Source organism: Asterias amurensis, chromosome 3 (assembly GCF_032118995.1).
Source record: "Asterias amurensis chromosome 3, ASM3211899v1".
Lineage (NCBI taxonomy): Eukaryota > Metazoa > Echinodermata > Asteroidea > Forcipulatida > Asteriidae > Asterias > Asterias amurensis.
Window position 1 is genome coordinate 1,899,106 of NC_092650.1, and position 18,770 is coordinate 1,917,875.

Consider the following 18,770-nt stretch of genomic DNA (forward strand, 5'->3'; position numbering starts at 1 on the left):
GATGTAAAACAAATATGAGTTTGCATGGTGTGTGAAAAAGTTGTGATGCATTTTCTAAATATGAAGTATTTTTTCTAACTTTTATAACCAGATATCTGTGCCTTTGATGCTATTTAAATAAATAAATGTCAGTTTGTAAACAAAAAGGGGAACTGGCTGGTTTAGAGCTTGAATTTGGGTTTTTAGTTTAATTATGCTACAGCCTGCCCTAAACCATTTGACGATATAGATACTGGTCTACATAGCCAAAGGTATTCAACATTTGAAGTAGTTAAACTTGTAACTAAGCAAGTCTTTTTACCAGTCATTATTCAAATCTTTACTTGCAAATGGCTTATTGAACCAATGTTTTCAGAGGTAACAGTTAATGGCAGTCCAGACATTTCATCTGTTTTATAATGTTTAGACTAAAAAAAATATTTGTTTATTCTAACATGTTACATTTATTAGCTGCAATGGTTTAATGTTTTGCAGTTGAATTTTGATTGAATTTTGATTCCTACCCCCAAAGAGTATTTTTATAAACTAATATCTAATGAATCAAAATTAAGGGATCTCTTATGCAAAGATTTTTCAAGACTTTCTATTTAATTATACAAAAAACTCCCCTATATTCTTGACTCTAAATCTCTATATTCTTGTAGACGGTTGTTGTTATTTTTTAACACAAAAACATGTATTTTAATGAATAATGTAAAATAAATTGTACTTATGGTAACAAAGAAAACATTTCTATTATCTAAATAAGGTTGTTATTTTTAAATTATACAATCTTAACATGTTTTGGTAAAAAACACCTTCATGTGAATGAAGTTAAGTTTGCCATTACAGGCACTGGACACGATTGGTACTCAAAATAGTTTTTAGCTTAAAAACTTACTTGGTAACAAGCAATGGAGAGCTGTTTTTGTAGTATAAAACATTGTGAGGAACGGCTCCCTCTGAAGTAACATACCTTTTGAGAAAGAGGTAATTTCGCACTCTAATAAAAGACTTCAGCTGAAGCTTTTTATATGCATCTGAAAGCACACACAAAGTAATGCAACAAGGGTGTTTTTCTTTAAAAAAATTCTCTTGCAACTTTGAGTAAAAGTTTCACAGACTTGTTATTTGTGCATATGTTGGGATACACCATTTCAGAACACTGGTCTTTGACAATTACCAAAGTGTCCAGTGCCTTTGAGGTCATTGAGGCAAAACACAATCATGTTGCAAATGGATCGCAAGTTACATGAAGGTGTCTTCTTTTCACATAAAATGCTTTATTTTTCATGGATTTATGGTACCACAAACACAATAGAGGGTTTTGTGTATAGCCGACAGTGTGGGCTTCCACGACGTTACAAGCTGCCTGGAGTTGGCAGAATTCAACCCTCGCACTCAGAGGGCTAGTCATGGTGATACTGACAATGTCGCCATATTGGCTGAGGGTCGAGTACAAGGATTCGGTGTCGTAGCCGGGGTCTTTGCGCATATTGTGCCATCTGTAGAGAAAAAAAACAATGTTTGTTTTACCTTTACATCCATGTTTATTGAGCACAGTATACTCGGTACATTCGACAGTTCTGTGGAAAAATCCACAGGCAAATCACTTGGGTGGGATTTGAACCCACGACCTTTACATTGCTAGAGCAGACGTCTTACCACTAGACCACTAAGATGAACGCTTCCTTTTTAAGATTTGAAACTACGGTTTTAGGAAAGTAACAAATTTGGAGTAGGATTTCAAACTTTGCATGGTGGAAATAAAATCTGGTAGGGTTTGCGGTCACACTAGGAGAACAATCTCTATGAGTTGTGGTAGTTCTGAAAAGAACGGGCAGTGTAACTACTCTGTAAAATGGTCAACTTCTTGCAGAAAAGAAACGTTACTAGGCAATCCAGGCAAGTGTTAAGTAGCGCATCTCAACTTGGTCCGAAATGTTTCTAGAACAAATGTAATGGTGTTCTAAATAATTATGCACAGAGTTTCAGCCAGTCCCCAATTTCCTACTGCCCCAATTTTGTTTGTGATAAATGAATAAATGAACAACAAGTGCCCTCGAAAAGAGTAAAAAATGCATGGGCCCTGGGCAGAAACTGTGTTTTGTTTGTTCAGAATCATTAATGTAGCACTACTGTAGCACTCTTATACCAAATTGTCAAATTGAAGACTGTTTTGGGCAAGAGAAGCCAGATGTTTTGGGACACAACTATGAAATTTGTATGAATTCATGACGATTCTATAATACCTGACATTTATTGTTGCAATAGTTGCCTGCACCCTCGCATTGTTTCTCAGATCATGGCGAACCCGCCTGGTCAGCTGGTCCGCCTTACCGATGTTCCGCAGCGTCTTCGAGGCTAGTGTCGGCGGTTGAAATGGGTCTTCATACGGCATGACTGCTCCGATGAGCTGCCGCTTACCGGACTGGTACTGGAGCCAGTGGAAACGGCAACACGTAGGGGCCGTCAAAAGCTCTGGGAGAGAGTCGATTTTAGGTTCAGAATTGATGTCTTTGAAGACAGCAATTAATGGATAATAAGGCCTTGAATTAACCCACGGCATCCACAGTGCCATGTAATTTTGCTGCGGTGCCTTTCTTTTGCAAAATTCCAAGACAAATTTACATGTTCCTCGTGGAACATAAATAGCGCGAGGGGAAAATTAATGTGTTCTTTCAAGAACGAAATTCAAGGCCTCACTGATCAGTAGAAAATGTTTGACAGCTGAATGCATTTTGGAATACAACTTTCCAAAGCTCTTCATTTTGGTAATATTATTGAACCAAGGCAAGAAGGTTAGCGGGTGGCGTTCACTACTATTTTGTTAAAAGAAAAGACAAAAACCGAAGATTGAAATCCTGATTTGATATCTACCTTTATCAACTGGGGTGCCACGCCCAGCAAGCACCAACCTATCGTACATGCACGCAAGCTTCATTTCAGGATCACCAAACATTTGTTGTGAATTCTCCAAGAGTTTGGTGAAAATCTTGATCTTTATTGGCGGTAATTTTGACCTTGATTTGCCGCATAGTTTTAGTCCACATGTGTTAAGATAGCGTCTGTTCAGCTCGGCCTGTATGTCTGGGTGGCGGTGTTTGCCTGGTGGTTGTACACTCAAAGCTTGCTCCATACACCACGGCATGATGTCGGCAAATCACATTTTCACGTCTTCAACAAAAATATTATTCTTATCATAAAACTGTCTAAAGTATTGCGAAAGGAGTTAACTAACTTCGGATCGTCTTCTTAGTTACCAAGACGTTGTGAAAACAGCACTCCGTAATCCGCCCGTTGTTTAGGAGCGCACGCAGAACGCGCAACTATTGACCAATAGGCGTATACAATGTGACGTCACAATAGTCGTTTCCAAATGTTTTATGAATTTGCGGAATTCATTCAAACCACACATGTTGTCTCAACTCCCATAAATGAACACATTGACTATGACAATAAAAATGGTTTCCGTGTTGGAAAACTATAACACTAATAGTTTTTAATCACAATTTGTTTTTAAAATAAAACCTAACCCACAAACTAACCCTTAACCTAACCCTTACCCTTGATTAGGGTTAGTATGATAGTTTGGTAGGTTTAGGGTTAGAGTTAGAGTTCTGTTTTCGTTTTGGTCAGGGTCTGGTTTTAGTTAGGGTTAGTGGGTTAAGGTTGGCTAGGGTAAGGGGTGAGATAATGGTTGGTTTTTGTGTAAGGGTTATAACTGGGGTTAGGGTTATAACTTTGCTTAGGTTCAGGGTACGGGTTTAGTTTTTGGTTAGGGTTAGGGTTATAGTTTTGCCAAACCATATCATAACCAACCTATACGAAAATAACAGTAACCCTAAACAACCCAAGACACTGCTCATGAAGCCAATTATGGTACCAATTTGGCATCATCACTGTTATTTAGCAATGGTAGCCCTCGCAATCCAGACACACTTTTATAAATCTTGGGTTCAATTCTTTGGATTTTCCAAAATTTCACAAAGTTTCGTAAAATGAGAAAAAACTAGGGGTAAACCTTCAATGAGCAACGAATGGAAGACGACTTATTCTTAGAAATTAGAATGAAATAATTTGTTTGACAATCCAATTTTAGTCATCTATGCATCACAATAACCAACCAAAAATGATTAATAATCAAGGCACAAATAAATTTCTTAAACAATTTCAGGAATTAAATAATCACAATATTCAATATTTATTCCAGTTACTATAAAGTTATATAATTATCACAGTTCACGTGTAGTGAAGCAAAGTTGTTATACAACTATTACATGAAGTACAAAAAAGTCAATAATACATGATTACAAACACTCTGTCTTCTCCAATATCTGCATTAAGGTCACCAATAAATAATGATTTTTTTCTCTTCAAATCTTAATCAAGTCCAAGCTTAGATGGAAGCTGACTGATGATGACATTTCTCAGTTCCTTTTATCGAAGACAGTGACGTCCGAGTTTACTACATCGCCATGATTGGAAGAGACACAGAGTCTGAAATAGAGGACCTTTCGAACATGACGAGGGATAAAGACTCCTGGCATGGCGTTGTGAATGGCATCTCGGTTGCTACCACTAAACGATGAATGATGATGTCAGAGTGCTGTCCATTTTATACACTGGTTAGATAGCTCCTTTCATGAAGACATCGATGTCAGAGTGTGGCCAGTATCCGAGAGAATGAAATAAACAATACTATGAGCGACTGTCCACAGCCGCACACCATGGCATAAAAAGGAAACATTGTGAACTCTGAAGTCTTAAATAATCCAGCTATTATTGCACCTGTAAGAAAGGCAAATGAAAAAGTGCAATAATTAGTCAAATCATGGTAAAGTTACAACAGGGAGAAGGAGCTGGGTTAGGAGGGAGGTGGTCAAACTTCTCTCTTTTTTGGGAGGGGGGGGGGGGGTATGCTGCAAAGGGGCCACCATGTATGGCATCTTGTGGCTACAGTTCCCTGTCACGACGTAACTAAACCAAACTAACCAGATAGGAAAAAGAAGTGGAATGAAACTCACTTGTGACAATTCCGCCTGTGATAGGTCCAACAAAGCCCATAACCAGAATCAGCAGCGAGTAGAGTCGTCCAATCTTGTGTTTACGGAGCGCCATGAAGGCGATGATGGCAGCACCACAATGAATCAAGAATGAGGAGAATAAATACCACAGGAAGATCTGGTACCACATCTCTGCAATAAGATAACAAAATATCAAAAATAAAAATCATAATCAATTTTGTGTGATAATACAATTCTGTTGCTGTCCAAAAACGTTCCCTCAGTTGCAGAGTTGAGACTGTACATTAGTTGCGATGATCGCAACCCTCGATCCTCCCCACGGCGGAAGGATTGAGGGTTACGATCATCGCAACTAACAATACACATATGCACCAAAATTCTTATACAGCTACAAACACTATGCGCTTCACACTTGATTGCTTTGACAGCATAACACGTTTGATTAGGGGAAGGGCTGTCTCACTTGTGAGGTAGCATGCAATTCATTGCTACTAAAAAGTTATTTTAAAAAAATCGTCTCACTTAACATAATTTGTTCATCTCCACGACAACCATCATTTGGGCGGCTCAACGAACTCAACATTTATTCTGAAAAACAATTAATAATAATAGCTCTGGATTGCAAACCTATCTTTAATTTCAAGCCATTCCAAAAGTCCTATGAACTATTGTAAACATGTAAACACGATTTGGATGAAAATAAGGTAAATTGATAAAGGACAACACAACAGCCAGCCGGCCACTAGTCTACATCTGTACTTATTTACTTGGAAGGTTGTACTAATTTGGTACACCTCTACATCTATTCAGCTACTTGTCAAAGCCTGTTCAGCATTATTACATATTGCAATGGGCAAATTTGAATAAAGAATTACAATGTTCAATTACCAATCCAGTTTTCTAAAGGTGGCGAATCCAAGCTGATTACGCTGCTGAAACTTGGAAAGTTGATTCCCATCTTCTGATCTTGTGGTTGTGGATGCCCACTCAGTGTGGAGACGTTCTGGAAGATTGCAGGAGGAAGGCTTTTGCTTTTGGTAAATCAGTGGCTCTTGTTAAGGTACCGACTACAACATACTGTAGTGACAGTTTCTACCTCCATAGTGCTACTGACAATGACAATTGAGAAGATATAGCAGTGCAAAGTGTTTACGGCTAGTTGGCCGGCCACTCCTCCACTTCCCCTTTGCCTTTGACTTGTTGTTGTGACAGATGACACTTGACAGTTCGACTTTTTGATTGAGTTTCGGCTGTTGATTAATTGGTGCTAAATGAACATAAATTCTAACTGGTTGGCAATGTGCTCTTTAGCATCTTTACAACTCTTCATGACTTCACACCGTCGCTATCGCTAATATAATTAACTAGAGGTTTAGAAATGATGAAAAATCGCCCTACAGTCTTCACCCGACCTGCCAAACTCACAAACTCAACAGAATTATATATAATTGGAATTATAAATCATAAGACTGGTAGCCAACTATTTATGTGACTTAATAAGTATGCCGTCGTCTGGGTACTTGACTCAATCATTGCACCTCGGAAAACTGTAGAGGGCGCTAGACAAAATATTCCAAATGTTTCAGTCGTCAAAGAGGGCGCTATAACCAATTTATTTTAGTTTCTACATGACAACAGAGGGCGCTGTAAAAAATGGTTTGTCAACGCAAAAACTATAGAGGGCGCTATCAAAAAATTCTCTGCAAACTTTCGGGAATGGAACAATAGAGGGCACTATTATAAATTTACCATAAAATTAATCATCAAAATTAATCATCAAAATTGTATTTAAATTATTGGTCCTTTTAGGTTTTGGGAAAATCCATTTTATGTTATACAAACTATTTTGAATGGAAACATACATTCATAACAAAAACTGACAAAAGACTCTTGTTTTCATTACATAGTTTTAATATTTTTAAAGGTTACTCATAATTTTAATGAAAAAATAACATGAAGATAGAATTTTGGATTGATCATTGCATTCGGCAATTCTGAGGTTCACATCAAAGAGAAATAAAAATGATGTACCTCAAAGGTAAAAAAAACTGTGCACCCCCACCCCAAAACACTACAACTTAAAAAGTTAAACATTTGGCTCTGAAAGTCTGTTCCCTACATTTTACAGTATAAAAGTAAATCTTTCTTGAGAAAGCCAACAGAAAAACTAATTGGTGTATCATTTAGGTAAAAACTGCCCATTCATCCCAATTATTTTCTAAGTAACCAATTTTACTCTGAAAGTCTCCAATTAATCATTACTTAAATTCCACACATTAACAGTTTAAAAGTTTTAATTCACTGTAACTGATCTTTCAGAATTCTTTTCTGTGTAAAACTAGATATCAAACTAAATAATAATTGAAAAACAATATTAAATATAAACACACAAGTAGATAAGTCTTAATTCTTAGTTTTGTGCGCATGCATAAAGTTATGCTTAAAGGCACTGGACACCTTTGGTAATTGTCAAAGACCAGTATTCTCATTTGGCCTCTCAAGCGATCATTGAAGTTGCAAGAAATTAATGAAAGAAAAAACACCCTTGTTGCACAACTTTGTGTGCTTTCAGATGCATAAGTGAGAAAAATCCCTCTTTCACAAAAACTATGTTACTCCAGAGGGAGCCGTTTTTCACAATGTTTTAAACTATCAACAGCTCTCCACTGCATGTCACCAAAGAAGGTTTTATGCTTACAACTATTTTGAGTAATTACCGATAGTGTCCAGTGCCTTTAATAGGTTTAAAATACATTGTCCTGACACCATACACTTATCTTCATCAGTGCCCCTTTTAAAAACATTTTACCCTAAAATGCCCAGCTTCTTTAGCTTTTTTGAAATTCTGTATAAGAAAAAAGTATTAAGTCTTTCTAACCAAACAACATGTATCTTGCTGATTTGTGTTGCCTTGGTCATCCAAAAGTCAATAGTATTTCTTGAGTGATAATGCTCTCTTATGATAACATGTTGATGTGGGTTCTACATGTTCTACTTATGACACTTGTGGAATTCATAAAATGTATGACCTTGGCAGTGAAAGTTAAGAAAAAAAGACATTGGGATGCCTAAACCTGTAAAAAAAAGTACCTCAAAGTTGACAAATATTTATAACAACATGAAATATTGGTACATGTAGTTTGAGGGGAAACTTTATCCACAAGTCTCTTTAAGACCTTTGTCATGGTCAGCCTTTTTTTATTTTACTCCCATTCAAACTGCTGTAACCAAACTGAGGCTTGAGTGAAAAAGAATGAAAAACAATCTTCATCTTGTATTCCCTATTTTGTGTAGTTCTCAATCGTGACAGTTAACTTCTTCCCTGACATAACACAATGTCATGTACTTGTCATGTGATGAGCCATCTTGGATTTGGCCTTAAGACAGACTGTTCAGGCAAATGGAAATACATTTTGGAGGGAAAACAGAATACTTCAGTTACCACTGAAAAAGTATCTTACAGCTGTATCGTCCGTTTATCTATGAATCTTGCTATTATTTCTGCTCTTCAATCACCAATTTTGGGTCCGTGTAAAGTTGACTGAGAGCAACCTGTGTACATGGAAAGAGAAAATGACAAAAAGTCACTTTTAAAATTGCTACAACCCCTATCGAACACTGATCATAGTTAGCGCCATCATCCACTGTTTAAACAACGAACAGTCTGACCATCTACAAAGTAATCCCCCAAAAAGTTACCCTTAGCTGTGAGCTGATCTTAAAGCTGAACGAGTCAGAAGTGGTTTGTATTTTATTTTTTTATTTTTTATAATAATCATAATAGTAATAATAAAACAAACAAATTAGCACATTTTCACCATGCCAGGCATTCATGGAGCATATTTTTTAGACGTGATAAATATTGCAAATCATCAAAATTATGATTGGCCACTCTTGTCCTAGCTGTGAGAAGCATTTATTTGTTTTGCTTGCGAGTGAGCTTAGCTGTCCCCTAGCCATGAGCTTCCATTGATGTTGTTGTTCACGTTGATCAGAGAAGACTCAACTCTAAACTGTCGCTTCAGTTGTGAGTCATTAGATGAAATTCAAATCAAATGGCAGTATATCCAAATTCACAATCAAATCTACCAAATGAGGGAATATCTTTAAGATGATAATTTTTAAATGAATACTTCTCACAAAAATCTGTCATTTGTCTTATTCAAATGCTTTAAGATCAGCAGTGGGTCAATTGACTTGCTTGGGGTGACTTTTGTAGAGGGCAACTTTGCCTGGGAGAAGATGATTGTGTTCCGTTCTATAATGACATTCAACTCATTTCTTGAACTTACCTGTCTTTTAATAATTTCTAGATTCTTTTCAGCCTTTTTGATGAATGCTTTGATTTCTACTTCATCTGTTAGCGTCTTGTTCTCTTTGAAGGCGTCCTTTGTTCTCCGTAAAGCATACTCCCTATAGTATAAGGGTGTAATCAATCACATCCACCACTGTTAGATGGAAAATCTTTTAATGTACCCATCAATTTTAACACCTGCACTAAACAGAGTGTACAACAAAATCGTGTAAATATAGTCACCTAGTCATGATTATGTTTTTGATCATAATTAGTCAAAACAATCTTAGGTTGAACTGAATTGGGTTCTCTCTGACAATGGATCAAAGCAGAATTTCATTATAAAATACCAATACAATTATAACTATAAAGTGAAGTCCATGGTACTACTTTTTATTAGTTGTTTAAATTTTATAACTCATTATTGTGACACATTTTTTACAATACAGTATACAGTATAGGCAAATACAATGCATACTTTAAGTTCATATGACCCAGTAAGTAAATGGGGCACTTTACTCCTTTTATCAAAATTTTGCCATTCGGGAATATCGGTCATAATGACAAAATTTTGAAAAAAAGGACATGAGTGCCCCAATACTGGGTCTAGGTTAGCCTTGACTCAAGGCTGTTGGTGTGCCCCGGCCCGGCGCGCCACAATTCGGCAGTCTGCAAGCTGTACATACACGAACAACATACATATACAGTACATTGTACAGTAAATTGTACAGCGAGAACAGTATAGCGAAGTCGTAAGTACGGTCGTGTCATCTACTTTCAACCTCGCACATGTGGCTCAAACAACAGCCTTGATGGGTCTGTAACAGCTTTATCGGAATTCCGATAAAAGGGTGTGCATGATCTGGGCATGTCATTCTAAACATTGGCCAATCACAGGCGCGATTGAGAATGACGTATTACTGCTAGCAATCATGCCACGTCCGTGGTTGTGTAGTGTCTCATTTGAATTGTGTGTGGTTGTGTATATTCCCATTGACTTGTGTATGGTTGTGTAGTTTCCCATTGACTTGTGTATGGTTGTGTAGTTTCACATTGACTGGTGTATGGTTGTGTCAATTCCCATTGACTTGTGTATGGTTGTGTAGTTTCCCATTGACTTGTGTATGGTTGTGTACTTTCCCATTGACTTGTGTATGGTTGTGTAGTTTCCCATTGACTTGTGTATGGTTGTGTAGTTTCCCATTGACATGTGTATGGTTGTAAAGTGTCCTATTGACTTGTGTATGGTTGTGTAGTTTCCCATTGACTTGTGTATGGTTGTGTAGTTTCCCATTGACTTGTGTATGGTTGTGTAGTTTCACATTGACTGGTGTATGGTTGTGTCAATTCCCATTGACTTGTGTATGGTTGTGTAGTTTCCCATTGACTTGTGTATGGTTGTGTACTTTCCCATTGACTTGTGTATGGTTGTGTAGTTTCCCATTGACATGTGTATGGTTGTGTAGTTACCCGTTAATTGTGTATGGTTGTGTATAGCCTTGCTCAAGGCAGTCGAATTATTCACTCCGAAAAAAGACCGCCGTTGTATAAAACCCACCCATATTTACTCTGCGTAACATCGCACGACACAGTGCCCCCGTACACTATCCGCATGCGGAGGCCGTCAGGCTGACAGCCTTGTAGGGTCTGTTTTGAAGCCACTGATCTCATTACTATAATAAGCGAAGAGTTCCCATGGTCAGCTCATTCGTGATGAACCATTGTTTTGTAATCGTTTATTTTTGTATTATTAAAATTCATGAAAGTAAGCAATCCATGATAAACAAAAGATAAACAACTTGATACATGAAGGTACATAGTAAATACTGCTTGCTGAAAAAAGCTATCCAATTAGTAAATTCATGCAAAATAAGTCCGTCCTCTATTTCTACCTCCATGTATGATCCACCCTTCGCCATGATCGCGCAAGCATATTAAATTGATATTTTTTAATGAATTATGTAACCGTGATTTCATTATGAATAAGTCACGAAATTACCACTATTAAAATTCTTTCCAAACAGAAACTCAGTCGCAATAGCGTAGACAAGACTTACCTGTAGTTGTACCCAGTAAATTTGCGAGATTCTTTCAGCATTTGTCGATAAAGAGTAAGAACTGTGGATCTCGTTGCACTTGCCATGGTGGCTGCCATCTTGTGTAAGTCACACACTCGTGCCCAGCATTTCTTCCGTCATACAGGCACGATGTTAGGCAACAAAGTTCAAGGAAATTTGAGATCGAGGTTAAAACTAAGTTTTGTGTATTAATTTCCTCTCTTATTATGCAACACATGTTTTAATTCCCCCTATTTATTGCATGTTTTCAAGCCCAAACGGGATAACTTTCCGTATGGCGCCACCACCTTTTCACTCATTTTTACAAAAAGGGATATATCAATCAGGTAAATTAGATACTATATTATTTTATTTCGAATGAAAAAGTGGTGGCGCCATACGGAAACTTTTCCCCCAAACGTTCTAACAATATTATACACTTAGTTTTAACATAGAGGTAGATTTCTACCCCATGGTTTTAATGATAAACCTCACTTTAGAGCTTTCAAGTTCAAGCTTGGAAACCATGATATAGGCCGAAGAATTGAAAGAGTAAAATAATAAAATTTCAGAAACATTTTCAATAATTTTTAATATTCAGAACCTTCTGACAATTTTAACAAAATATTCTTTTAGCAAACAGCTTAACAAGTAATACGGTGGGACTATAAATTATGAAGGAACTGACCTATAGAATAAATGGCCAATGACACATATTAAATTGGGAAGTGGGGCGAGGGGTTTTATTCTTTACAGGGGGGGGGGGCGGGGGGCGGGGGGCGGGGGGCGGGGGGGGGGGGGTAAAGAGACGTGTCTCAGACAATTTAAGTCCTCTGAAATAATAAAACACACATTTCAATAAACATAATTTGTTATTGTTTTTATTTTGCTACATGATTCAAACTTACACTGTAAATTTTCACTACCATATTTTACCATTATGACAAGCATTTTCCTGATCATCACTCATTTATCTGGCCGAGTCAAGCATTAGCATGCAAGCTTTAAAAGTTGGTAGAGTAAAACTAGTATATTATTAATTCAAGTAATAAAATTTGATGTTGACCTTTTACTGCACACATGAATTAAATATTATATGTAATTTATCATTTTTCAATTTTTCATGATAATGTTGACATTTAACATTTTTACATAATTGTTTTTGGGGAAGAGCAAAAACATTTTCCCATATTTCAGGTTTCTATCATCTTTTTAGCAAACTGTGAAAATGTCATCAAATTTTGCAATTTTATTTTAAGGGAAAATATACAACAATATTGATGAGTTGCTATTTTCTTAATTTTTTTTATGCCAGCCTTATATTGACTGGTACAATCTAAAAAATCAACAGTGTCTTTGCAGGTCTTCAAATACTATTTTCAGCTCATCCTTCTGAACCACAAGGTTGTTAAAGTCTGTATCATCATTTAAAAACAGTGGACACTATTGGTAATTGTCGAAGACCAGTCTTATCTGTTGGTGTATCTCAACATATGCATAAAATAACAAACCTGTAAAACTTTGAGCTCAATCGGTCGTCGAAGTTGCGAGATATTAATGAAAGAAAGAAACACCCTTGTCGCGTCATGTTTAAACAAAGTTGTGTGCTTCAGATGCTTGATTTCATGACCTCAAATTCTAAATCTGATGTCTCAAAATCAAATTTGTAGAAAATTATTTCTTTCTCGAAAACTATGTCACTTCAGAGGGAGCTGTTTCTCACAATGTTTTACACTATCAACCTCTCCCTATTACTCATAATCAAGAAAGGTTTTATGATAATAATTATTTTCAGTTATTACCAATAGTGTCCACTGCCTTTAAGAAAGTATAAACCTTTAAGATTAATACTATTATTTCCGCTATTATCTTAAACAAATCCATGCATAAAAAAGCATTAGTATCTCAAACCTTTGATTAGATTTTTCCTTTGAATTTTGTACAAGCCGCAAAACAAAAAACCCTGTGCAATAAAATATAAAAGAAAGGTATTCAAATTAAAGTGTACAAGAAAGAACATTAGTTTACAAAAACTTGTCAAGTATTAGGACTGATGATTACACACTGATGATTTTGACTTGGTCGTCAAAGTTCCGAGATAATAATGAAAGAAAAAACACCCTTGTTACACAAAGTTATGTACTTTCAGATGCTTGATTTCGGGATCTCAAAATCAAATTCTGAGGTCTCAAAATAAAATTATAATATTTTAGTGGAAAATTATGTTACTTCAGAGGGAGCCGTTTCTCACAACGTTTTATACTATCAACAGCTCTCCATTGCTTGTTACCAAGTAAGTGTTTAAGCTAACATGTATTTGGAGTAATTACCAGTAGTGTCCAGTGCCTTTAAGTCTGACATTTCTCCATTTAGTTTGAATGATCATCAAGCAAGGGTAATAGTAACAATAGCATTAATAAAGCTCAAACCTTAAACATAACTTTCAGTGCTTTTCCGGCATTAAAAAAAAAAAATTGAGCTAAATTTTCGTAGCATAAGGAGACAATTCTCCTTAACGTAGTACCATGTAAAGGTTTACACGGTGCTGTGGCACAATATGCAGCCAATCAAATCAAGTGTACTCGGTTTGGGTTATTATATGTGCATTACACAACACAAGACTAATGGCGTTACAGCCCATCCAAATGGAAACTGATTGCTGATAATGACATGAAAAAGGCATCACATGGTGAAGAGAACAAGTATTTATTCACCCAATTGCAAAAATAGTTACTTTCAGTGAGTGTCACAAAACATAACCGATAATGTGTGATAAGTAAAATAAAAACAAAACCAATGAAGTCTGTCTCAAGTCACTATGCCAATCACCTGGTGTTTATATCCAGTTTCTTGGGCATTAAGTTACTTCAAATATTCTATTCCCCCTGGACAGGATGCCAGTCCATCACAGGTTACTCTGCAGCTCTCGCCAATACCCATTTTTACTCCATGGTGGAGTGAAGCAATTATTATAAAGTGACATGCTTAAGGACACAAGTGTCACGACTGACCAGACCAGGATTCAAAGCCACATTCTGTAAATTACAGAACCGCCCTAGACCCCTAAGCCTAGACACCCCACAAATAACACAGAGGGAAATTTCAGAATAATTACAAGTTTCATTATCAATAGCAATGCTTGCAAGAAAATTACTGGATATCACAAGTTCTTATAACTGTTGAGACGAAAATGGCTGCCATTAAACTGGAGCCATTTGTATGATTGCAAATTACCCTCAAACACAACATACTCTAATCCTATCCAAATTAAATTTAGACGGAAAACAATAATTTGTTAGATTTTACGAAATAACCATCCAAAGCAAATTCTGAGATGGAAAAAAGTCCAAGGCTTAGTTTTATTAATTAATAACTAAATTAATTTCATCGAGCATAACTGCTGAGCTGGCCACTGATTATTAAACCATTACTAGAACTGTAAGCAGAGAAAATAAGTTTTACACTAATACAAAAATAAATAAAACTGATGGTGATTTCACACCCAATTAAAATTACTTATTATTTTTTAAGAGGAGAAGAATAGGAAGTTGGGACTAGGTTTCCAACAATCTATTGTTAGACCCAGTGGATGGGTGGAGAGGAGTGTTAAAAGCCCTTTTCACACTAACTCTATTCCCAGGGTTGCCCCCTGGTGAATAACGACCAACCTTTTCACACAATGCTCGCTTTACCCCAGTCTGCCCCCACAAATTGGCATACCCTGGGGAGTAGTCATCCCGGAGAGGCGGGTGAGTAGTAAAACCATGAGGTATTCTTGAAACGTGCAACCAGAACCCTGTGATATATAGACACAGTGTGAAAGTGCGCTGGAGGATTATATAAACTGTGGTGTCAAAAAAAATCCTGGGGCCTCCCCAGGGTTGTATTCCCCGGGGATAAGAGATCCAGTGTGAAAAGGGCTTAAAAGTAAATGAAGTTATCTGATGTCCTCCTTGTTACACCACTTCATGTCATCCGTTCTTGGTTTGATCCCAGTCAGGCTCTCGACCAGACCCTCCATGGCCGGCCAGAAACCCAACATCTCAAGAGGGTAGTCCAGCCACCCTGTAGTGATGCAGAAGTACGTCTCATGGGGTGCGACGTGATGGACACGATGGTGTTTACGGGGTAGAATCAGGTGAAGATCCTGCAGTAGGGTCACCCAGCGAGGGAGTCCAAAATAAGTGTGGGACCACTTGTGGATCTGGTTGGTGAGCATGACGAAGAAACCTAACGTCAGCATGAAGGATTCAAACAAGACGAACGACTGGATTTGCTCGGTTGTTTGGGTGGAAAACTTGTAAGCTTGGTAGGAGAAGTAAGGGATGGTAAGCATGAAGTTATCTCCGTTAGCTTCGATGAAATCATGACGACAAAGCGCTGTGGGATCAATATGATGCTCCCTGAAGGGCCTGATGAAAGCCTGCATAAAACACAAACAAAAATTTCTTTTTAGCAATTTGTGAACACTCCTACAGCCTGCGCCCAATTTCATGGAACTGCTTTCTCAAGAGCAGCAAATATTGCTTAACACTTTACTGCTTAGTAGAAATGAGCAGGGAACCACCAGTCACACATAGAACAGGGGGCATGGCATTGTACTTTGGCTGGTAACCTTATTCCAGTAAGCATAATTGAGTTGTGCTTGGCTACTTTTTGTGCTTTAGCCGCTTTATGAAGTCGGGCCCAGATCATTCAGTATTATTATGTCCTTTGGTTTTAAATAACGCTGTTCAAATGATAGTTCAACTATGACATGTGATGAATCAGGGCTCGAACATGGGGTAAAAAATTCCCTGTGTTTTTGCTGTGGTCCCCTTTTACAAATTTACATTTCCACCATAGAAATGCCCCTTACCAGAGGAAAATTGCCATGGCCCTTCAATAGTGAAGTTCGAGGCCTATATTAAAAATGTGTCTTATCTATTTCATTAAAGCCCTCTTTTATAGTGAGCTTGAGGAGGGCACTAGGCGTGCAGGACGTCCCTTACTGCTTTACAAGGACGTTTTCAGAAGGACACTCAAGAGGCATCCTCCCTTACCACCTGGTGTAACCTGGCATCAGACAGAACAACCTGGAGAGCATACACCAGGAAAGCCTGCACCAATTATGACGCCGAACGGAGACTGAAGGATCTTGAAAGAAGAGCTTTTAGCTACCTCAAGATCTTGCAATGAATGGCCATGCCGGGCTATGGCCTCTACTATCTATTTCAATGCTTACCTTTCCAAACAGTGGCATACTGACAGAGCCATATGAATCAGACAGCCAATGTACCACACCAGATGCAAAATCAGACATCACGATACCAAAAACTGTAAAGAAAATTATATTAAGTTAGAACCAAATGGAATTAATATGGAGGAAAACGTTTTTTTTAAAGTCCTGCATGGAGGTTTGGTGTTTTGTACCTTCCTTATTAAAAAAAATAGTTAGTTACCTGATGTATTGTCCACAGCAGAGTCTTTCTTTAACACCTTTAAATTTACGCAAAAGCAAATTAAAGTTTCTACCTTCAGCTCCCATAGTTATTTTTCACATGTAATAACTTGTTTTCTTGTAGCTTCTTAGCATTAATGGGGGTGAACTTGTTTTAACAAACTGTTTTAGAACTGTTTAAAGAATCTGTCTGCATATTAATTTTCTTAAGTATACTTACACACACTGGCAACATGCCATTTCCAATTTTCAAGTCTAAAGTTGAGCAAGACATTGTAGGTGTTGAATGCCAGTAGACAGGAACCAATGATGATACAGATGTATTCCTGAATACGCTTGCCTAAAATGAGAATTGAATAAAGGCATATTAAATCATATCCTTCACCAACTGAAACGTACTAAACGTAGGTTTGGGAAAACTTTCCGTATCCTGTCACCACTTTTTGACTCATTTTTAGAAAAAGGAATATCTCACTTGAGTAAATTAGATTATAAAAAATATATACCGTACTGTATTTCATAATAAATGAAAAAGTGATGGCAGGATGGGGAAACTTTGATGAGGTTCGAGCCTCGTCATAGTTCTATTCTTCTACCTAGGAAGGAGTAGGCATGGACATGGTGGTAGGGAAACTTGTCCTAAAAATAAAAAGTATCTTTTCTTATTTACTCAAATGAGATATTCCTTTTGGTAAAAATTAGTGAAAAGGTGATGGCAGGATACGGAAATCTTTCCCAATATTGAATATTGTTACTTATGCAGTGTTTGTGAGTCTACAACAAAAACAATTAATATGCCGTTGGCATTTGGTTGCCAATCAATCAACAGATCAAATTCAAATGGATTGGAACTTAAAATTACAATTAACTTTAAAATAAAAAGACGGCTGAATGTAATTCCACACAAAATCATGAGTTTCATGAGAAGCCCAACGCAGAGCCTCTCAATCCTCAATTGTTAGATTACTTGGGAACTTCCAAAAATGTAAGAAAGAAACTCTCTGACTCTTGTCTTTTGGCTGCGGAAGACGACAGACGTGACGGAGGGCCAGGGCGCGACCAGATTTTTAATGCCGAGCCCATAATTATTAAATATTGCTCCATGATTACACTCACCATTTGAATAGTAGCCAGCAAGTTCCTTTGCCCCGGCATGATTGCGACCAGCTCTTTTGACTTTGACCCGACCTTTATCAACATTATGTGACATTCTGTCGGCAACTTCAACGTGTTCTTCAGCATTTATGGCCATTTTTGCCGGCCGTCAGATTAGGAACTTCGCCGCGCTGTCAGTGCCATGCATGCATGTATTGTACAATGTGTGTATGTTAATGTATGACATGTACGTGTGTATGGCTGGCTCTATGGTGAATGTCTGGGGGCAACGAGACGCAGCGATACACGGGTACCAGGGTAAGCCTTTTTATGCAATTTCCATTTAGCCGGTTATGCAAGGTGGCACCGCCTTTGAAGTCGTGTTTGTATATATTTAAATAGGTCAAGAAAGTACAAAAAGACTGACACTATAACCATAGCGTGCTCATTATGATCGTACAATGGTCCAGTTTTTATATTATTTTTTTATTTTGGGGGTTTATGTTGTGTTTTAGGTAAAATTACTTCCATCTCAAAAACTACTCCACTTCAGAGGGAGCCGTTTCTCACAATGTTTTAAACTGCCAACCGCTCCCCATTACTCTTTACCGAGTGAGGTTTAATGCTAATAATTATTTTGAGTAATTACCAATAGTGTCCACTGCCTTTACCAATCACACTTTTAAAGTGATATGGTTCATTTCCCACTTATCTTCATAATCAGACCAATATCTTTTTAATGAATGAGTCAATTAAAATTGTTACCACCCACTCAGCAACAAGTGTTCATATATAACTGTGGTTGAGAAAGGTATTTCTTTAATCAAGTCATAAAAAGAAGAACAAATGCTGGGTACTCATTAAGTTGTTTTCTGGTC

General features: G+C 37.3%; 4 protein-coding genes across 4 annotated transcripts; all 4 read right to left on the reverse strand.

Annotated features, from left to right (window-relative positions):
- Window positions 1-1,204: 1,204 nt before the first annotated feature.
- Window positions 1,205-3,271, reverse strand: LOC139934344 (uncharacterized). The gene is made up of 3 exons (XM_071928535.1): window positions 2,860-3,271; window positions 2,232-2,460; window positions 1,205-1,484 (listed from the first exon to the last, which is right to left on the reverse strand). Exons 1-3 carry the CDS (start codon window positions 3,128-3,130, stop codon window positions 1,205-1,207), a joined length of 780 nt encoding a protein of 259 aa, XP_071784636.1. The 5' UTR covers window positions 3,131-3,271.
- A 135-nt stretch (window positions 3,272-3,406) lies between these two features.
- On the reverse strand, window positions 3,407-6,434 carry LOC139934345 (transmembrane protein 170A-like). Its single transcript, XM_071928536.1, has 3 exons — window positions 5,895-6,434; window positions 5,007-5,177; window positions 3,407-4,770 (listed from the first exon to the last, which is right to left on the reverse strand). The coding sequence occupies exons 1-3, from the start codon at window positions 5,962-5,964 to the stop codon at window positions 4,640-4,642; spliced, it is 372 nt and encodes a 123-aa protein (XP_071784637.1). The 5' UTR covers window positions 5,965-6,434; the 3' UTR covers window positions 3,407-4,639.
- A 493-nt stretch (window positions 6,435-6,927) lies between these two features.
- LOC139934346 (LYR motif-containing protein 4-like) lies at window positions 6,928-11,504 on the reverse strand. Its single transcript, XM_071928537.1, has 3 exons — window positions 11,358-11,504; window positions 9,299-9,419; window positions 6,928-8,558 (listed from the first exon to the last, which is right to left on the reverse strand). Exons 1-3 carry the CDS (start codon window positions 11,453-11,455, stop codon window positions 8,502-8,504), a joined length of 276 nt encoding a protein of 91 aa, XP_071784638.1. The 5' UTR covers window positions 11,456-11,504; the 3' UTR covers window positions 6,928-8,501.
- A 718-nt stretch (window positions 11,505-12,222) lies between these two features.
- On the reverse strand, window positions 12,223-18,113 carry LOC139934347 (plasmanylethanolamine desaturase 1-like). The gene is made up of 4 exons (XM_071928538.1): window positions 17,914-18,113; window positions 17,018-17,137; window positions 16,582-16,673; window positions 12,223-15,780 (listed from the first exon to the last, which is right to left on the reverse strand). The coding sequence occupies exons 1-4, from the start codon at window positions 18,047-18,049 to the stop codon at window positions 15,295-15,297; spliced, it is 834 nt and encodes a 277-aa protein (XP_071784639.1). The 5' UTR covers window positions 18,050-18,113; the 3' UTR covers window positions 12,223-15,294.
- Between the last annotated feature and the right edge of the window lie 657 nt (window positions 18,114-18,770).

What these genes read in the sequence shown, in the direction of transcription:
- LOC139934344 (XM_071928535.1), bottom strand. Translation starts at nt 3,130, where the DNA reads ATGCCGTGGTGTATGGAGCAAGCTTTGAGTGTACAACCACCAGGCAAA. An exon ending in TGGCACCCCAGTTGATAAAG is followed by an intron (nt 2,461 to 2,859) that starts GTAGATATCAAA and finishes ACTCTCTCCCAG; the next exon opens with AGCTTTTGACGGCCCCTACG. An exon ending in ATTGCAACAATAAATGTCAG is followed by an intron (nt 1,485 to 2,231) that starts GTATTATAGAAT and finishes TTTTCTCTACAG; the next exon opens with ATGGCACAATATGCGCAAAG.
- LOC139934345 (XM_071928536.1), bottom strand. Translation starts at nt 5,964, where the DNA reads ATGGGAATCAACTTTCCAAGTTTCAGCAGCGTAATCAGCTTGGATTCG. An exon ending in ACCTTTAGAAAACTGGATTG is followed by an intron (nt 5,178 to 5,894) that starts GTAATTGAACAT and finishes ATCTTATTGCAG; the next exon opens with AGATGTGGTACCAGATCTTC. An exon ending in CACAGGCGGAATTGTCACAA is followed by an intron (nt 4,771 to 5,006) that starts GTGAGTTTCATT and finishes CCTTTCTTACAG; the next exon opens with GTGCAATAATAGCTGGATTA.
- LOC139934346 (XM_071928537.1), bottom strand. Translation starts at nt 11,455, where the DNA reads ATGGCAGCCACCATGGCAAGTGCAACGAGATCCACAGTTCTTACTCTT. An exon ending in TTTACTGGGTACAACTACAG is followed by an intron (nt 9,420 to 11,357) that starts GTAAGTCTTGTC and finishes CTTATACTATAG; the next exon opens with GGAGTATGCTTTACGGAGAA. An exon ending in TAGAAATTATTAAAAGACAG is followed by an intron (nt 8,559 to 9,298) that starts GTAAGTTCAAGA and finishes CCATGTACACAG; the next exon opens with GTTGCTCTCAGTCAACTTTA.
- LOC139934347 (XM_071928538.1), bottom strand. Translation starts at nt 18,049, where the DNA reads ATGGCCATAAATGCTGAAGAACACGTTGAAGTTGCCGACAGAATGTCA. An exon ending in ATGGCATGTTGCCAGTGTGT is followed by an intron (nt 16,674 to 17,017) that starts GTAAGTATACTT and finishes TTTTCTTTACAG; the next exon opens with TTTTTGGTATCGTGATGTCT. An exon ending in GTATGCCACTGTTTGGAAAG is followed by an intron (nt 15,781 to 16,581) that starts GTAAGCATTGAA and finishes TGTTTTATGCAG; the next exon opens with GCTTTCATCAGGCCCTTCAG.